Here is a 19,641-nt window from a genome sequence, read left to right as displayed (position 1 = left end):
CCTGGAGGCCCCAGCAGCTCTGTGTGGGACACTGCACAGCCAGCAACTCCTCAGAGATCGCCGAATGCTCCCTGGGGTGCTGCAGTAATGTGCTTTTGTCCCCTTGGCTCTGAAATCCTGGGGAGAGCTCTCCTCCTTCACCTTCTTTGGTACCGAGTCTGCATACCCAGGTAATGCTACCTTACATTAGTAAAGGCAAAGGGTTTGCTTCTCCTTTCTAGCCAACCTGTGTTCTCAAAATGCATTACAGGAACCTATAACCAGCAAGAGGATACAGCTGGGTGTATCCCTGTTTAAACAGGGAAGCAGTCAGGCTGTGGTGCAGAGGTGCAGGACAGCAGTGCACGCCTGGGGCTCAGCCCAGGAATATAACCTATTTCTTCAGGCTACAGAAATTCATTTTCCTTAGTGAGAATGGAACTGTTTAAGTCCTCAGGTAATTTGCTCTAGGAGAGATTTTATGACTTCCCACTGTGACATTAGGCTCAAAATACCATCTGGAAATAAAGCTGGTAAGAACCTGTGTGCTCCCTGGTATTAGAGTGAATTAATACAAGTGAATTGAATACACATAAAAGGATGCAGTAAGACTCATTGCTGCATTCTGACCATTCATTCAGTATGATGGAGATGCATGTTTTGGGGACAAATGACAACTGCTGTGGTGGCACCCAGTTACATTTGTCTAATGAAAAGGAATTGGAGGCCATACTCAGACTCAGTAATTATTTCATCGGTGCCCAATCTGCAACAGCAGCATGGAGTGCTTGCTCCTGCCAGCTCTGTCTTTCTGAGGCTTTTTATTCTCCTGCTGGTAAAGATGTCAGGCTTGCAGAAAGCTGTGGATGAGGATGGAATCGAGAGAAATATTGCTGTTAGGTGACATTTGTCTTGTCCCAAAAGACTAGGGGGACTGTGGTTTGTAGCCTCTGAGCCAGGTTTATGAGCTCTAGCAAACTCTTTGATGAAATCACCTGGTTGTTTGAATCATATTGATGCCAGAATTCTGGATGATATTAACACTACCAGTCACAGGACTGGTAACAGCATGAGGCTGTGTCAAGGAGAAGTTTAGACTGGAAATTAGGAAAAGGTTCTTCACCCAGAGTGTGTTCAGGCACTGGAACAGGCTCACTAGGGAAGTGGTCACAGCACCAAGCCTGACAGAGTTCAAGAAGCATTTTGAAAATGCTCTCGGGCACATGGTGTGACTCTTGGGGTTGTTCTGTGCAGAACCAGGACTGGATTGGATGGTCCTTGTGATTCTGTGATCATGACTGTGTCTCCCTCCATACTGACTGAGACACTCTACATCCTGTCATGTCCACTTATTTATAATCCCCAGTTGTCTCCTCCCTCTGACCCTGGCCCTGATATGTTGAAGGATGCTCAGCCCTGTAGGATTTACTGGGAAAGAACCAAAATCTCCTGACATGATTTGAAAAATCCAGCCATTAGCTCAACACTATAGAGCTCTGCAACTGGGCAGCAAAATCAGCCAGGAGACACAGAAGAACACAGAGGGAGAGGGAAGGTCCAGGAGCAGGGAGCAAAGCTGTGATATGAGCAGAGAGCAAGGTGCTCTGTAAGTATAGCTTGGATTGTGACACCCAAATTGTGAAGCCAAAGGCAGCATTTAATACAGGTCACCTTTGGGTGCCCATCTACACAAGTCAGAGCCTGTGATTCAAAGCCAGGGAGCACAAAATGGAATGGCCTGAATGCCAATGCCATTTTTTAAATGTCAGCCTTTACTGTGCTCCTCTGAACTGGAGGTTAGAGCATCTCTCCTGGGGAGAGCCCTGCCAGTGATTGTCCCTCACCCAGCACCACCCCAGAGCCAGCTCAGCCTGCCCCCTGAAGTGCCACGCTGCAGAAACTGGGAATTATGCATCTCCAACTTTCCCTTTGCAGCAGGAGAGCAGCCTGGTGCAGCTCTGGCACAGCACTGACATTTGCTTGCTATTTCAGTCCCTGTTCACAGCACATTTTGGGGGATGCTGAGCAACAGGAGGGCAGAGGCAGCTGCTGCTCATTTACACATTCGGCGTAAATGGCGAAAGCATTCGGCATCGCCGGCAGGACACCCCTGCCTAACCCACATAAACAGCCCTGAGCAAGGCCAGTGCACAGGGAAAAACAGTGGTGTTGGATCTTGCCTGCCCTATTGTATCCCCATCACAAATGGCAGGTGGAAAATGTAGCACCCACCCCTCCCAGGTGATCCGAAGGGGAAGCAAACACTTCCCCCGAGCGTTTGCCCCCTCCTTGGCAATGTGGTGCCTCCCCAAAAGCCCAGCAGTAAAGCAGCATCTCCTCCTCAGTCAGCTGGTTTGCTGTCTGCATCCGTCACATCTGCCGGCTTGCATGACGTCAATCAGCTTCTATTGCTTCTCACTTGGAACACACAAAGAGGAGGCAGCTGAGAAAGTGAGCTGGATGCTGCTCCTCCAGCTTCATTTTTTAGGGACACTTACTACACTGGCAGCTGTGTTGAGCCACTGAAGGTTTGGGGGCTGTACAGATGTCTCCATGAGTATGAAAGGACTTGGAGAGAGCTTTCATTGCTGGCATGAAGCCATGAGAGAGAAAGAACCTGACTGCATATCAGGGTCCAAAAAACTCCTTCCAAATCTGGGTGCATGTAGAGAATGGCTTTTCCTCTTGCACTCAGCACCCTGTTGTCAACGAGCACAAGATTTCACAGGTGCTTTTTGCACTTCTGTAAGTCAAACCACACTTCAGGTGGGGAAAACTGCATTTCAGATGCAGTCAGCATCACGTGGACCAGGGACAGGCTCACCTTGGTAAGCTCCAGGTGGGACAAGTGTAGGGTCAGCTTGTGTCACTAAAAAAAGCTCACAAACAGGTTTATTGTGAATCCTTTCCAAAGAGCTGGTTAAACAAGGCTGGGTGAAGCACTCTCTGACCTGTCCCTGCCTTTAAAATTCAAACCCAGCTCTATGCTTGTAAAGTTGTTTTGTGGGTTATTGTGCTCTTTGTTTTAAAAGACTGAGCACCCACCCTCCAGCAGCAGCTAAAACAAGATCATTGCATTTGAAGCTGTCTCTGCTTCTTAAGGGCAGGCAGTCTTTTATAAGGGATGTATTTTCTCTCTAATTCTCTGTCACAAAGAGCCACTCAGCAGGAGTCAAGGAAAGCAAGTACTCCCCTATGTCCAGATCAGAAAGACATAAAGAAAATAAAGAAAACTTTCTGCATCTGTGTTTTTTAGGCCCATACACCCGTAAAGATCACACTTTTCACAGAAACTCCCAGTACTGCTGAATCCAACTTCTCCCGTTGCTTCCAACACCTTATGCTGCTGTTGGCAAATCTAAACTGTGTCCCTGTGTGCCCAGCCCCCAGGGGAGAGGAACAAGGCATGAGAGAGATCCAAGCAATGCCTTCATCAGTCTCACTGCTGCCAGCCATAGCCCAAGCCTAAGCTCATGTGGCAAAACAGTACCCAGCCCATCCAACACACAAGGCACTGCCCTCAAGGTATTACAGCTGCCTGTGCCTTTACCAAGCCCTTCACAAGGACCTGCCAGGCTCTCTGCCATATTTGTACACAGTGGGAGCATCCTGCTTTAACTGGCAGAACACCTCCCTGGATTATGTCTTTGCACAACAAGGCTGTTTCGTTTCATTTGTGACTGATCTTTTTGTTTCATAAACTGAAGTTACAGAAGGAAAAGCCTCAGCTTTGTAATCTGGGAAGAGAGAGGGACAGTCATATCACTCAGTAAAACTAGAGAAGATGATTCACAAAGGTAGATTTCCATTGTTCTTTCTAAATAGAATTCCTAATGGCATTTTTTTAAAACAGCAATGGAATGGGACCTGCCATGGGAACTGAGACTATCCTCTGTTTTTTTACCTTACAAATTCAAAGGAGTCATGGCAAGAGAGGGAGATGTTGATGCTGCACATTGCTGCCTCTGGAGCTAAGATATTTAGGTCAACCATATCTAGGCAAGACATGCAAGTGTTGTTTGTGTCCCTGTTGGTGAGGATGGGATGGGTGGGAGGCTCTGTGCTGGTAACCCTTGGTGCATTAGTGTTGGCCTCTTGGTTTGTATCACACTGCATGACCTGGTTACTGTGCTCTCTCTGCTGTCATTGGACAAGGAAAATGGAATTGCAGCGCTCAGAAATTGCCTTAGGAGTGACAAAGCAAGGCAAAGTGGCTTGGACATCTTAGGAAATATAAGCAGGAGAGGGAATATGGAGTTGCCGTGCTTAGGATAACCATCAGTGTCCTTACAGTTCATGTGACAGCTAGCACTTAATCACCAAGGAAAACAGAAAATATTGAATCAAGTGGGTGTTGCAGAAGACACCAGGTCTCCTCTCATGCTCTGGTAAAAAAAAATATGGTTTTTATAAGTGTGTTTATGCCTGGGCAGAGTCTTGACTGTCATGCTGAGTGAAAAGCTGTTTGCTCTTCACATCAGTGATGGCTGGGCCATGACATCTGATCTCAGCTATGAGCAACTCTGTCTCTTGTCCTGTGCAGGAGAAGTTAACTGGACTTTCAATATGCATGGGTGAGTGGTTACTCCTGTGCAACATGGTTCTTGGAGCTACTTTTCTTGTTGGGGTACGAAATATTTGCCAGTGTAAGGATTTAAAATACCAATTTTGAAATAGGAAGTGACATTAAGAAATCAGTGTCTGAAGAGCTCTTCCCTTAATAAGAGACCCAACATAAAGTGAGAAAAAGCAGCATGATGGGTCCAAAAGCAGGTGAAATAAATTGTGTCACTTCATCTAAAAGTATGAGGAGCGTAATCTTTAGTGCCTCCTAGCAGAATAGGCACATCTGGTCCATCACAGCAGAAAGGGGCCCCAGCCAAGTTCTAAGGGACTAAAGTGATCTTCCACTGTGGATTTACTGGGAGGAGGGGGATGATATGGGAGATTTAACTTCTTATTCCTCCTTCAGCAGCAGTCTGTCCTTTTACATATGGTACCCAGACACTGCTTCCTCATCCTTGCCTCTGCACCTGGGTCTGCCTGAGCTGTTGCAGGGCTCCTACAAACATCTATTGAACTAGTAACAGTTGGGGAGGGAAAGGAAAGGGAAATAGTGAGGATTCCTGATGCTGGCCAGCACCAGGACAGCTTGTGTCCATGCATGGGCTCCCAGAAGCCCTCCTGGAATGCAACATGGCATCCCATACGGCATTCAGGTATGGCAACAGAAGCATCCATGCCTGCTCACCAGAATATTGCTCTGCACCTTTGCCACACACAAAAAGCAATTTATGGCTTTTGAATAACATCATCTTCTGGCTTTGGAATAATGTCATCTTCTCTTTAGTGGTGGGGAAGAAAAGGTGGATTTTAAGACTAAAACATTTCCCACATAAATAAGGATGAGTGGGCAGAGTAGTGCATTATGTTTACTTGTCTGACTGGCAAAGCTGGAGGAAAAATCAACATGTAGAGATCAGAAAGCCAGGTCAGACAGCCTTAGGAAGCTTTGGACCTTGTTTCTGGAATCTGAAAGGAATAGAGGTCATTCAGTGTAACCCTCATGTTGTAGTGGGATGTATTGGTTTGTGCTGTGTGTATATGATTCTGTGATTCTATATTCTGGTTACCACTGAACACTAATAGTCACTATTTGTTGGGAAAACAGTCTCATCTCCTAATGTGCACTAATGCAAACTGATCAAACTGGACCAGAGAAGTAGGAGGACTTCTGTAGGATCCTTACCTAGTCGTACAACTGTAGAAAAGTTGGTTTCACCTAACCATGAAGCCAGCTCAGAAGTCCTCAGCTTCTGTTTCTTAGACAAACCCGATGTCACCCGTGGAGCTCCCCATGCCATGAAGAGCAGTTCCAGCCTTCTGCTCTCCACCAGGGCTGTGCAGTGTGGTGGCCATGGCACGAGGCTGCCCAGGTGGCTGATGGCTGCTGTGGGTTTAGCCCACAAGCAGCATTCCCATGTTTCTCCACACTTTAATTTAAATCAGCAAGAATTATAAAAATGTCATTTAAAATGTTCTGTGAGGGACCCTGCTTAAAAAGATGGTTAATTGTACTCAGTTTTTGTTCCTCTGACCACGTTCCACTTCATTCTCTCCTCCCAAAGGCTTTGGGTCTCCAAGGATCTCCTGCACAAAACCTTTGTACACCAGGTTTCTACATGGTTACAATTTTGGCACTACAAGTAGCAAAGGGGAGCATTGCTCCAGGGACTCCCACAGCAGCCAGTACCAAATGGGTTAGCAAAAACCAGCCCACAGGCACAGGATGATCCAGATAAGCGACGTGTTGCAACTGAGACCCAATGAGCAAATGCATTTTTACGTTTGTGTGTGATTGCGTCGTCCCTGTGTGTCGATACAAATGGTGGGGAAATGTGCGGTCATTCAAGACAGGGCACAGCAAATCCCATGTGTCCTGTTTCACTCTGGGCTGAATCAGATGTTTCTTTCATCTATTGAGCTTCTTCTATCTATATAAAACATTCAGTAGACGCTAAAACATATCAATGAAAAGATATGTGTTAATCAGTGAAGTGCTGGGCTCAACTTTATGCCAGCACAGGTGTGAAATGGAGTGGGAGAGGGGTGAACGCCCCCAGCTGACTCATGTACCACTCCACATTCCCAAATCCAGGGCTGGGGGGAACAGGACATGCTGCACCCACCCCAAAAACCCTCCCGTGCAGCCCTGTTCTCTCCAGTGTTCCTGTGGTGATGGCTGTAACTGGTTTCTTACACGCACTGGCGGGTTTGGGGAGTGCAGTCCCAAGGAGATCCCGCTGGAAAAGCCGAGGAGCCGGTCTGGTCTGTACCATGCTTTGCCTTTGACAACCCCTGACTCTTGGGTGTGCTTCATCCTCACCGCGCCTGCTCTCTGCGCTCCCCGGCTCCCGGCTGAGAGACGGCCACGCGACCGGCGTGCGCGCTCCGGCGTCGGCCTCGGCGCCAAACGTCGCCAGCCTCGGCACCTCCACAGCTTTTCCTCGGCCGTCTGACCTTATCTAGCCAAACAAAGGCCAAAAAATGAGCATTTGAGAGACCAACCAAATTTGGCAGGTATGAAGCTTCTCTTGAACCAAGAAAAAAAAAAAAAGAAAAACCAAATTGGGAGTTGAAAGCAGCGGGGAACATGACACTTGGTTGACTTTGCCGTGAGCTCTTTCCACCACCATAAACCCATGTGGCAGACTTTGCAACTCTCTAACTGGTCTGGTTTTTCCATTCCTCTTATCGCTCTCCTTTTCCGTGTCCTTTTTTTGCATGACCTATAACCAAAAAGCTGACTTCTCGTTGTGCGTACATTTGGATGTATGGCTCTTCTGCTAATCTTCTTCTTGAAGCATGAGCTAACACCAGTGGTAGCTGCCTGACTTCTAGTCTGGTTGTTCTTAGATGTTCTTTGTTATGTTTTTCCTTTTTATACTATTTTCTCTTCCTTTTTCACTTTTTTCTTCTCTACAAGACACTTTCTGTTGAGCTGTCTTCCAAAAGAACTAAAACAAAAAAGTTTTAAAATTAAAAGCGCAACAACAGAAAACACTAAACAAAATAACAAAACCAGTCAAAGGTCACGGCAAGGTCATTTCCAAAATTATGTCACCTTGATGTCTGCTTCCAACTCTAGATTAATTCAAGGATCTACCAGTCCTTGGTTAATGTAACCAGTTGTGTGCCGCGCACATTCAAGAAAGTGGAAAAAACATTTTAGAAAAATTACTGAAAACATTTTAGAAAATCTGCATGAGCTACACCAACACATAAATCTGATCAAAGGGCAAAAATAATTCTCCATCCATGCATGGTGCATGATGATTTCTATGAGCTGGGATCCTGTAAATTAATGTTATGCAAAATCAAAACAGCTCTGTATTGTTAAATGCCCTTAAGTTACTAATTGTATGTCAAATGTAATAGGGACTGCATCTGTGTATGTATATGTTCAGCTGTATGTATACATAAATTTATTATGTATATTGTAGATTTTCTTTTTTGTTGCTTTCCTCCTTAATTTAGTTGTTTTAGATTTCCCTACATGTTGAACATCCCTGGGTCGCTGGCTTTGGCCTGATGTGATTTTTCCTTTCTATTGCAGAACCGCATGCACGAGTCTCTGAAGCTTTTTGACAGCATCTGCAACAACAAGTGGTTCACAGATACATCTATCATCCTGTTTCTAAACAAGAAGGACATATTTGAGGAAAAAATTAAGAAATCTCCACTGAGTATCTGCTTTCCTGAGTACACAGGTAATGAGAAATGTGGCTGTACAGGAGTGCTTAGCAAAGGGCCCACAGAGCTCTCCCCAGCCAGGCTGATGCTGTAGTGTATCACAGGCAACAAGGCTAAAGATGCAGAGCTAGAGAGAAAGAACCCCTCTGCAGTTCCTGGACACTTTCTCCACTTCCAGGCACTGTGGGCTGTAGAATCATCATGATCCTGGAAACATTCATGTCCAGGCTGGATGGGGCTCTCAATCAACATTACCTGGTTGAAGATGTTCCTGCTCACTGCAGAGGGCTTAGATTAGATGACCTTTAAAGATCCCTTCCAACCCAAACCATTCTATGATGCCATGATCAGCCCTCCAGTATGCAGACAGGAGGTCTCACAGCTTGGCTGCTTCAGCTCAAGCAGCACATTTTCATCACAGCAGTTGAAGAGTCCCCAGTTTTGCTCTCAGGTTTGTCGACATCAAGCATCTGGACAAGAAAACACTTCCAGTTAAATGAAGGTAGAAAACAAAGTGTTTCATATTTGATCTTCCCACACCTCATAACCCATAGTACAGGCAGAGGAGAGCCACAGTGAGCTGTGCCCTGAGCTTGGCTGGGGAGAAGGAGGCCTTGGTGATCCGTGGGGCTGAGAGCAGGAGCTCTGGGATGGGCAGTGTGCGAGAACCCCCTGCCCCTGCTGCCTGCCTGGCATCTGACCCACTAATGATGGGAATACATCACCCATGCAAAGGCTGCAGCTGCACCCTGCTGCTTCCCTCTGCATCTCCCAGCTTCCACAAACCCTCATTACCATTCTGAGATGGCACAAAAATAAACTTTCATCGTCATGAATTATTTAAACTCACCGGAGACATCCAGATGAATCAAGCCGACAGACAGAGAAGCCAATCTCTTTGTCAGGAAACACAGTTGTGAACCAGGAGCACCAGGAGTGTCACAGTTCTGGGCAGGCCAACAAATTATTAACCAGAGCTTCTTATCTCTGAGCACTTGATTTTTCACTGTGAATAGACAAAAGTGATCCCTCATTGCTGCTTTGGGCTGAATGGTCTGTGGCCATGGAGCTGAACAACTCCAGCTGAATTCAGAACATCTGCAGGCTTCCTCTCCAGGGAAGATTTTGGTGTTTGTCACACCAGCACATTTCAGCCATCTAGTCATCTGCTTGGTCCAGACAGAACCAACAGATTCCCAACATATTTGTCTGAAAAGATCTAATCATGGAAATTTCAGTCTTTACAGCTGAGCTCACAATAATGCCTAGCCCAAATTTTCCTGGTTGCAAATTAGATTGCTGCTTTTGATGGCTTGTAGAGCAGCTCATCACCATCTTCTTTATAGCAGTACTTGTCTATCCTGGATGGTTTCTGTCATGCCTCTTCCCTTCCCTTTTCTCAGTGAAGCAAACCTTCACCTCTCACTCCTTCCTGATCACATTTTGTGCCCCTGGTTTTGTAGATCTTCACTGCTGCCTCCCAGAAACCTCAGTCTGAAATAACATTCTCACAGAACCCCTGATGTCAGAGAGACAGAACAAGAAGGAATGTGATTTTTTTTATTCCTTCCCAAGCTATCCCAGCCCAAGAGGGAAGTTCATGGGGGAAGCAGACATTCATACACATGGAGCCAAGCTCTTGGCTGATTAAACAGAGGAAAACAAAGCTTCTCTCTGGAGCATTTCAGCCACAAGTGAACCAAACCAAACTTCCCCAAGTCTCAGGGCACCCCAGAGGTGCCCTAATTTCTTCATGATGCTTTTCTGGAAGCTGGGATTTCTCACAATACCAGAGACCCTCAATAGATCTCCTGTCTCTCTTGTGCCATCAGAGAGGGCAGGAAGTCTGACTGCTGAAAGTCCTTTTACTGATCCAACAGGGATCTGAGGTGAGGAGTTATCTCACCCAGGTGTTCAGCAATGCTGTTGCAAGTTAGCTGTGCTGCTAACATTCAGCCCAGGCTCTAGATCCAAGCACACATTCAGTCTGCTCGTCCCTGTTTTGCTGGCCACAGCCCACAGGATGAAACTCTCGTGGCCTCATGAAAAAGCAACATTATTAGAATGTTGCCCTGGAGTTTAAAAGAATTATTTTATAAAAGCCTATAAACTGAACAAGCAGACTTTCAACATCACAAGTAGGTTCCACAAAATGCTTTTAATGAAATGAAATTTCTGATGTCCATTAGTTCTGCTGACAGGGAATTATTAGAAGACTGCATCCACAAATTTGCCTGCTGTTTTCTGGAGCACTATTTCCATCCCCTTAATTCACTCATGCTTTTAACTAATCCACAATACTTAGTAAAGCAGCAGCAGAATCCACAGCTTGATTTAAACCAAGCTAGCATTAGTGATTCCCTGCTCTCCTAGACAGAATCAAGCATCTAAATCCTCATGTGTTTGAACAACCAACTTCCTGTTCATAAAATAACCTCCTGCTTGTGCTCAGCAAGTGGAACTGATTCTTTACACAGCTCTCCATGCAAGAATCTGCTCCCAGAAAAAACTTTGCTTCTCTTACTTCACATTTATTCTCAAGTTCCACAATCTTCATGAATTTGTGTCTTCCCCTAGCAGTGCATGTGTGTGCAAGTGGGATTTCCCAGAGCAGCTGCCTTCCACCACAGCACATCTCCAGCCCCAGTAAGCTTCTCTCTAGCAAATAACAGCATTTCCCATCAGTAAAGCATCATGGAGAGAAAGGCACTCAAAAGCAGTAGCACTTTTACTGTTGTGGAGCCTTTTGGGGTCAGGCAGTGCCTGGCAGTGCCAACCAGAGCCTTCATCAGCCTTAAGGAGGTGCCCAAAAAGAGCTGGGTCAGAGCTGGCCAGAGGAGAAAGGATCTACTCATTTGCATGACTTCTTCTAAGCTTTTTTTAACACAAAATTTGAGGGTTAATGAGGTTCGGTACAGATATCTCTATATATGAACACAAGAAACTCCTCACAGTGTGATTTTAGTCATGGCTGTAGCAGACAGTACTGCAATCCTAATTCCCTTTTAAAAAGGGACATTGCATATCAGTCTTTTTGTTGGGATTTGGGGTTTTTTTTGAGAAAAGCCCATTTTGCCCTGTAACAGAGGCTGGATCTTTTCATGTCCCTCTCTCTTAATCATTTAGGGAAAGGAGGGCACAGCTACCAATACTGCCCTCAATTCATGTTAACTCTTCCATCAAAAACTGAAGCTTTAATAAAAAAAAATCTAAAAAAGGAAAAAACTAAGCCTTTTCCCTAGGTCAAGCACTTACTGCATTTCTTCTATTTTTTGTCACCACGATGTGGAATTTCTTCCATCAGCCTGTTTAACACTCAGCTCCCTCATCTATTTCATCTCTATAAACAGCAACTCAGAATAAAAATACAGCTGAGCTGACAGTCAGGGAGCATCTCCTGCCTGGCAGCAATCCTGGCTGGTAGCAGTGCCCATCCCCGAGATGGAGAGAGGGCACCTGGGCTGCAGCAGCTCCCACATCCCACAAGGGCTGTTTGCAGGCACCCTGCAGGTTCCAGGTGACGCGGTTGCTTTAACCCTCTGTTTCTCCTTTCCCCTGGCTCTCTGCAGGCCCCAACGCTTTCACGGAGGCGGTGGCGTACATCCAGACCCAGTACGAGAGCAAGAACAAGTCGGCCAACAAGGAGATCTACACTCACATCACCTGCGCCACCGACACCAACAACATCCAGTTCGTGTTCGACGCGGTCACGGACGTCATCATCGCCAACAACCTGCGGGGGTGTGGACTCTACTGAAGGCCCTCCTCCTCCTCCTCCTCCTCCTCCTCCTCCTCCTCCTCCTCTCCTGGCACCGCCCGGAGCATCCTCCGCTCCCGCGGACAGGTCCTCCCTTTCCTTGGTTTTTCCTCCTCAGAAGATGACAAGGAAGAAATGCATAATTCCCTCCTCCTGTCCCAGAAAACTCTGCAGCAGCAAGTTCTGCTTTCCCCAGACCCATTTTATTTTATTTTGGTTCATTTTTTGGTTCATTCCCTTGCTGCCCCATTCTACTCCTCCGTTCCAATTCACAGTGTTGTGCAGGGAGCTAACGCATTTCCCACGAAGTGCATTTCAACTGCCAAAAGACAAAAATACTTCAGTTTTAAAGAGAGAAAAAAATCAAAGCCTTAAAATACTGGTCAGGAACAGTGTAGTTTGGAACCAAAACTTTTCTTTTGCCTTGAAAATTAAGGGATATTGTTCATTCTCCTGGTTATTTGCCTTTTTTTAAAAACACTAGTCCATTGGGAAGTGCTAAATACAACCTGATCATTTTGAGGTTACCTTACAGCTCCAGTTCTGACCCCAAAGCTGGAGGGTTTGGTGTTAAATGCAGCTACCATAGCTTGGATTTGTACATTCTCCTTTTTTCCAGACAGCTATTTGAACAAGTAAAACAGCCATATCGAGTTCTGCTGGTGTCGAGTAACAGGGACACAGTAACAAATCTACTAAGCCTTGTCTAAAAGCATTCATTACTGGTAGCAGTTTTACCTCAAGTTTTTCAAAATTAATGATAAAATTGATCTAGTGGTTGCTGTAACCCATTTCTGAGGCACTTCCATGGAGGCCATGGAGGCACTGGGCTGGGACCCCTGGAGTGTAGGCAGTGAAGATGCCCCAGGAATGGTGTCCTGATGGAGACTCCACACTCAGTGGCATCCTGACAAGGAATCCAGCCTGGGGACCTTTCCCACAGCACCTCTCAGCCTTAGTGATTCAGCAGAGGTGGTGCTCCTGCAAACACACAGCATCACTTTCCAAACTTCAGCCTTGAAATGCTGGGGAGCACAAAAAATATTTAGCCCTGGCTTCTTGTAGGCAGAGTCTGAACATCAAGTGCCTGAGATAGGAAAGATGCTTTGGGAAGGCTCCCTGTGCTTGAGCAGCAGCAAAGTGTGCAAGAACCTCATGGCCCTTCACTGCCCCTTGGGCATCTGAACCCCTTGAGAAGCACAACCTGGTGCTCTGAGCCTCCTTGGCTGAGCACAAGCCAGTGGCTTTCCTGTGTCACCTCCTGCCTGAGCATCCCAGAGACAGCTCCAGGGTTGGTGTCTCCAGTCAGGGCATCTCTACCAGGATTGAGATGGATGGTTAACACTGGCAAAGGAGAGCAAGTGATGGAGTAGGAAGGAAAAGTGCAAGGAAAGGAAGAAGGAAGGGCATGGGAGAGTGAGAAGGATGAGGGTAGCACCCAGCACAGCAAAACTGGGGGCTCAAAGAGGACAAATGCAGGTGGGCTGAGGTTTGTGTGGCCACCACCAAGAACTCTGGGTGCTGCTGAGTCAAAGGCAGAAGGGAATGTGTGGGAATCCCACAGAAGTGGGGTGTCACCTCTGGGGACGTGGAGGGACTCTTAGAAGTCCACCCCAAAAGCTTGTTAGTTGGGTGAGACAACCACCTCTGAGGTCCCACTCAGGGCCCACCTCACCTTGGGGCAGGTGGGCAGTGTTGATCCATCCCTGCCTCTTCTCTGCCTCCCTTAGAAGTCCATTATCATGAAAACATGAATCTTTGCAGGCTGGCCAGAAGTTCAACTGTCTTCTCTTGGGAGCCTGAGCTAGGAGTGGCTTTCAGGTCTCAGGAGGTCTCTTCAGGGCTGTGGTTGAGAGGAACAATATCTCTTCTCACTGTGCCTATTTAGGTGAGATGGTGTGAGAGCAACCCCGAGCAGCACAGCCCGGAGGGGAGGGGCCAGGTGGGCATCAGTGTGCAGGAGGCAGTGACAGGAACATATGGTGGCACAGCAGGGAGAGGACAGGGGGAGAGGCTTAGGGAACGTTTTAGGAGACAAGCTGCAGAAGGGAGATGAGGCAGATTGAGGATTGAGACAGCAGGAAGGATGGGAAGAGAAGGGCACCTGGGAGCCAGAGGAGAGTCCCCATCAGGGGCTGTGCTCTGCCAGGGCAGTATTTGTGGGACATTTGTGACAAATCCCCAGCCAGGATGTGAGCAAGCAGGGAAGGCCTGCAGAGGAAAACAAGGTGTCTGTCACCCATCCAACCAGCTACAGCCCAGCATGGCTGGTAACTGCCAGTAACCCCTAGAGAGCATTAAGTGATGCATTTATTATTGTGCAGCAAGGACCTGCTGCTGCTCTGCTGGGCACTAACAGCAATAACACAACTCCCTGCCTCCCCTGCTCTGGCACAAGCCAGCACCCACCTTTCTCTTCACCATCTCAGCCTTAAAATGCCTCCAATGACATCAGCTCCTGAAAAGAGCTGGCCAAAACCAGGAGCTCCTCTCTGCTCCTCTCATGCCACAGCCCACCCACACATCTGTCTGAGCCCCAGCAGTAACATCCAGCATCCACGTGGGTGTTGTGTCAAATCAGGGCAGAAAAACCACTTACTGGTTACATTTGATACCTAAACTGTGTAACCACTGGGCCCAGAGTGATGATGGCTGGTGCTGGCAGGGATGCAGGTCTTTTATTAAGCTCTATAAGAGTTTGATCAGAAGCACTGGAGTTTTGGAGATGTTCTGTTCCCACCCCTTGCTGTGACTGATGTTTTATCCAAGCAAATAAGTAACAGAAGCTGTTCCCAGGGAAGGCAGCACCACAGCAAGACTTTGTGAGCTCCCAGCATAAAGCACACAGGAATATTTTGGTAAAAACAATTTAAACTAACTCCAAACTCTGCCAAATGCAGTCAAGTGGCCAGTGCTGGCTCAGTGCACTTTTACTGCTCCCCAGGCTGGATTCAGGTAACCCATTCCCAGCTTTGGGAGGTCCAAGCCCCCTCTGCTGCTCCAGCAGGTCCCTGGCACATTGATGACCATCAACAGCTGGTGCCCCATGGGGAGAAAAGGGAGAAAAAGCAGAGGAAATGTTGCCACAAAGAGCCTCTTCTTTCATTTTCTTTGGCATATTGTGTGTCTAAAGCTTCATCTCAGCTGCTGCTGCTGACATTCCCTCCCTCACACGAGTGTCATGAGGATTCACTGACAAATGCTGGAAGCAGCCTTTGGAAGATGAAATGCTTCCAGTGTTAAACACTACTATTTCTCCTGCTTGATGGCCGCGTATAGATCTGTGTCTGCAGAGCGCCTGCCAAATCATTACTCATTGCTGCCTTCTGCATCCTCTGAAGCCCTTCCTGACAGATGTGGCTTCTGCAGGCAATCTTCTGCCCCTTGCTTTTCCTAAACACAAGCAATTCTTGCAGCAGTTGCCTAAAAAGTACCTTGAAATACATTGCCTGCTTTCAAAAGCCTTTTCTTAACAGCCCCTTGCGCTTTGCAATTGCTGTGCTCTGAATCCAGACCCTTGGAGGTGCAGAGCTGTGTTTGCAGTCTCCACATAGCAGGGATGTTGCAACTGGTACAGCTGCATCAGAAATCCTACCAGGGCATGGAGGATAGATTTTAAAAGCACAAAATGGAAACAGCTATGTATACACCCTGCTGCCCTTGAAAGCTAATGTGGGAATTTGAAAAAAAAAAAAAAAAAAAAGCCTTTTTTGGGATGCAGAAGGTTTTTAATGACTAAGGTCACTGTTCCAGCAGCAGAAGCATCCAAGGGGTGTCAGCATTGAAAGCAGCATTAGCAACTCATGATGAGCTTCAGACAGCAGCAAAAAGAAAGAATGAAGCTCCCTGTCGGCTTGCTCCATAGTCGGTTGTGGAGCCATGAGACCACAAAAATGCAAATAGCTTCTTTATTTAAACAACAATTTCAATGAAATAGAGAAACCCACACAAGAAAAGTCTTGCAGCACTGCTGGGCCGAGCTGCAGAGCTCCTTGGGAGGATGCAGTAGCCGGGCTGGCTGGGAGAAGGAGCAATAACCATGCCCAGGGAAAGCACACACTGAAATGCAGCGCCAGGCTGCCAAAGGCAGTTGTTAATCGCCGCCGGCTGCTGAGCCCCCGCTCCCTGCCCTCCCTGCATGGCCACAGCCCCACTGCCTGCCCACAAACACTTCCAACAACATCTCTCCCAGGAGTTTGTACCGGAATTAGCTTCCTGCCTTCAGCCAGCTTTCCTGGATGGCCGGCCAGCCTGTCCCTCCATGGAGGGGACAGAGCCTCAGGAGGAGCCTGCCGTGCCGCCTCTATCAATGTGATTTTGTTTCACAGGACACTGAAGGTATTAATGAGGGCGGTCTTTAATGTACATTGAAACATTTCTGGTGGGTTTAATCTAACATGGCATGAGCCCAGTGCTTGCCTGCAAGGGAACAGACCTTGTTCTCAGTCCAGGAGTGCAGTCTCCAGGAGGTCAGGATGTGACATAGAAGATGTCCTTTTGCCAGAAATCCCCATTTGCCCAGCCTCACTGCGCAGCTCAACAAGGCAGACATTGCCCCTGGGGGATTTGCAGTCAGTGCTGGGAAGGGGACCAACCCTGCACTGTTAGTTTGTTTGACATGTCCCAAGCCTTTTGTGGTCACAAAGTCTCCTGGAGCCAGGGAGAGTTGCTGAGTTCCTGGAAGAAGGCTGACCATCTGTCAAGTCAATTAGAGAAGCTTAGTTCCAGTGTGCTTGGGTGTTTTCATGGTTTGTCTTCAGGCTTACCACCAAAAACTCCACAACCATTTCCAAGGAGGCTAAAACACTCAGTGATCTGACACTGGACATGTCAAGGTCAGTAGAAGTGGTGTTACTGAGCATCACCCTGAGCACCCAGACCCATCACTCACTTGCATCCCCAGTGCACACACGAGAAAGCAGAGACATGGTCCAAGTGGCACAAAATTGCAGACCAGAGTCTTGCCTGCACCTCCCTGCAGGAGAGAGCAGGCAAACAGACCCCAAGGCTCTGAGACTGGAGGGTACTGTGTCATTTCTGAGCTCCAGTACTGACACAGGGTAATTGATGCTGACAGATATAGGTACATGACCTATATAGTTATATTGGGAATGTGGCTATGGGAAGGGACTTTGCACAGGACCACTCATTCCCCTACAAGCAGCCTGTGAGATCTTCATTTGTGTGCAAACACAAGCAAGGGCAGCCCTTAAACACTGATGCCTTAGTGAGAGGAGGACCAAAGCCTCCAGCTGGCACCCTGCAGGCAGAGGGAAAGGGAGCTGGATTCAGGAAACAGCCCCATCTCCCCAGGAGGGCAGCTCTGTTCATGGACACTGGGTGCAGTAGGCACATGGAGGAGAGACCAGGAGAGGAGGTAGAGGGGCTGGGAGCTGGCTGGATGCTCACTGCCCCAGGCCCTCTTCCACCCAGTGTCTTGGAAATTAGGACCCAGTCCTGACTGTAGTGCAGGCAATCAGCTCCAGAGCTAAAGCTGCTGCTCCAGGTGGGGAGAAGAGATCATGGCAGGCAAAACACATTTTCAGCAGTGCCTGAGTCTCACCAGCTTTTCCAGTGCTGGACCAACCTGGTGGTGCTGGGCAAGCAGATAGGATTGTTTAAGCACCAGCCATGGCCCTGTTAATTAGCCCAGTCCCTAATTTGTGCTCCTCAGCCCTGTTCCCCCACCTCCTTTTTCCCACTTCAGCTCGACAAGGGAAGAGTGACCATCACCCTGCTGCCTCTGGGCTCCTGCTCCCCAGCACATTCCCAGAGGATCACTGGAGGCCGTCACCATTTTCCTTTTGCTGGTTCCCGCTGAATCATTTCTCCTGCATGTTTGATGGCCCAAACTGTATTAACTGTAATTTTGTATGAAGAGTGACTGTCCATTGGTTTAATAGAGCATTAGTTATTGTAATAATTTATTGGCTGTTGGTAATGTATTTATTAGTTACAAAATGTTAATAAAGTGCCAGCTCTTTTCTAGTGTGAGAGTGGTTTTATTGTGTCTCCCTTGAGCGCGTCCAGCTTCTCAAACTTGTAATTTAACCTTATGGCTGCTCCACAAACACTTGCACAGCACACAGCACTACTGTCTACCAGAGCCTCATCCACCTGGAAATAAGGAATTCCAAAAAGATATAACCAAAGGATACTTCATTTTATGTAAGTATTTGGCAGGATTTTTTTTCCTTTGCTCACCAGAGGCAGCAGCAGGGCAGAGCATCCATGCTGCCCCACCCTTTCCTCCACCACATCAGTTACAAATCCTTCACAAGTCACAAGCTTTGCTTTTCCACTGTCTCTTTGTGTGAGCACAAAATCAGAAGACCCACTGCTGGTTCAATTCAGTAAATGGTGTCTTCTCCTCCTTGCAGTAGCACAAAACGTGGAGCATCCCTCCCTCCCTTTTAAACAATGCTTGAGCCAGTTTGTTCTTTTATGTTTAAACTAAAGATCTTCCATTATTTGGGGCATAATATAGAAGTAATGAACTTGAAGAAATCAAGAGAAAATCTATAAACCTCAGCAAAGGAAAATGAACCATTGCTCCTATTGACTGCACCAAATTCCAATGATGTGGCTTCAGCTGGACCCATCCTCAGACACGAATTCCCACATGGCTCATCCTATGAATCAGACAGAACTACAGGTCAGCTTTGAGAAAAGCAAATGGCTGAGAGGGAAAGGATTTTGCTTTGTGTATTGATATTGGGGATTTTTAGAACTTTCTCCAGGACAGCATCCTGCTCAGATTCTGCCTGGGTGTTCAGAACCCTGAAGTCATCAGGGTTATTTTGCCTGAATGGGAATTCTCATTTCCCTGGGCAGAAGCTTTATTTCAGCTGCTCTTCTACCAACACCATCACTTCTTTATTTAAATAAATACATGTATAGGACAACAATGGGGATGAACAAGGAAAAGCCCATCCTGATACTCCCCATGAAAATCTCAAGACCCAGCAATTTTGCAACAAACACAAGTCAAGAAGAACCACATCCTTTGGTGGCAGTTTCTGTTTTCCCTATGAATAGAGCCTTTTTTTAATTTCAAGATAAGGATCAAATTGAAGTCCCAAGGCTTTGGAAAGCGCCTGCCTGGCATCCCCAGCTACTCTTTGTCAAGGAACCGACAGTGCAATCTCGAAGCCTTTCAAGATGAAATCAGACAGCTGCTAAATTTTGCATGCAAAAGCTACCGTTGAAGTGGAGCTAATAAAATGACTCACTAATAAAACATTCATGGAAAACTCCAAAATGTGTAATTGGGTCATCATTTCATTAGCAAACACACGTGTTCTCGCGGATTTTGGTGAGTCCAGAGCCCCCTTTGCTGTGCCTCCAAAAAGGGGGCTGTGGGGGGATGTTGTGGGGGGGTGTTTGCTGCAGAAGGGTTCCCCACCCACTGCAGAGCCTTTCCAGGAGATTTCCACAAGGCTTTTGTGAGCAGCTGTGTCCCCATGTGAGCTTGAGGCAGTCGAGCCAGAACTGGGGGGCTCAGCCCCCAGCAGGGGTCACAGGGAGGGGCAGCAGCTCCAGAATTCAGGAAGCCCTGGGTTTGCACCAGGAGCTTTGCACGTTCGAGTAGAAAGGAGCTGGGTACAAACAATGAAAGGGGCACAGGGGCTTCCTGAAACGTCCCCCAAAGC

At 47.2% G+C, this 19,641-nt stretch overlaps 1 protein-coding gene across 2 annotated transcripts in view; it reads left to right on the top strand.

The window, feature by feature from the left end:
* The window catches only part of GNAO1 (G protein subunit alpha o1), a 141,233-nt gene that overhangs the window by 116,653 nt on the left and 4,939 nt on the right, over nucleotides 1–19,641 (top strand). The window contains exons 7-8 of one of the 2 annotated variants that reach the window (XM_030955716.1): nucleotides 8,096–8,249; nucleotides 11,802–15,692. The exons of the other annotated variant lie outside the window; for it this stretch is intronic. Coding sequence (XP_030811576.1) covers nucleotides 8,096–8,249; nucleotides 11,802–11,989 — 342 coding nt within the window. The 3' untranslated portion in view covers nucleotides 11,990–15,692. Of the gene's footprint in view, nucleotides 1–8,095; nucleotides 8,250–11,801; nucleotides 15,693–19,641 lie in introns of those variants that run through there. 2 annotated transcript variants of the gene reach the window in all.

The sequence above is a fragment of the Camarhynchus parvulus genome, chromosome 11 (assembly GCF_901933205.1).
Source record: "Camarhynchus parvulus chromosome 11, STF_HiC, whole genome shotgun sequence".
Lineage (NCBI taxonomy): Eukaryota > Metazoa > Chordata > Aves > Passeriformes > Thraupidae > Camarhynchus > Camarhynchus parvulus.
This window is presented reverse-complemented; position numbering and strand designations above follow the sequence as displayed.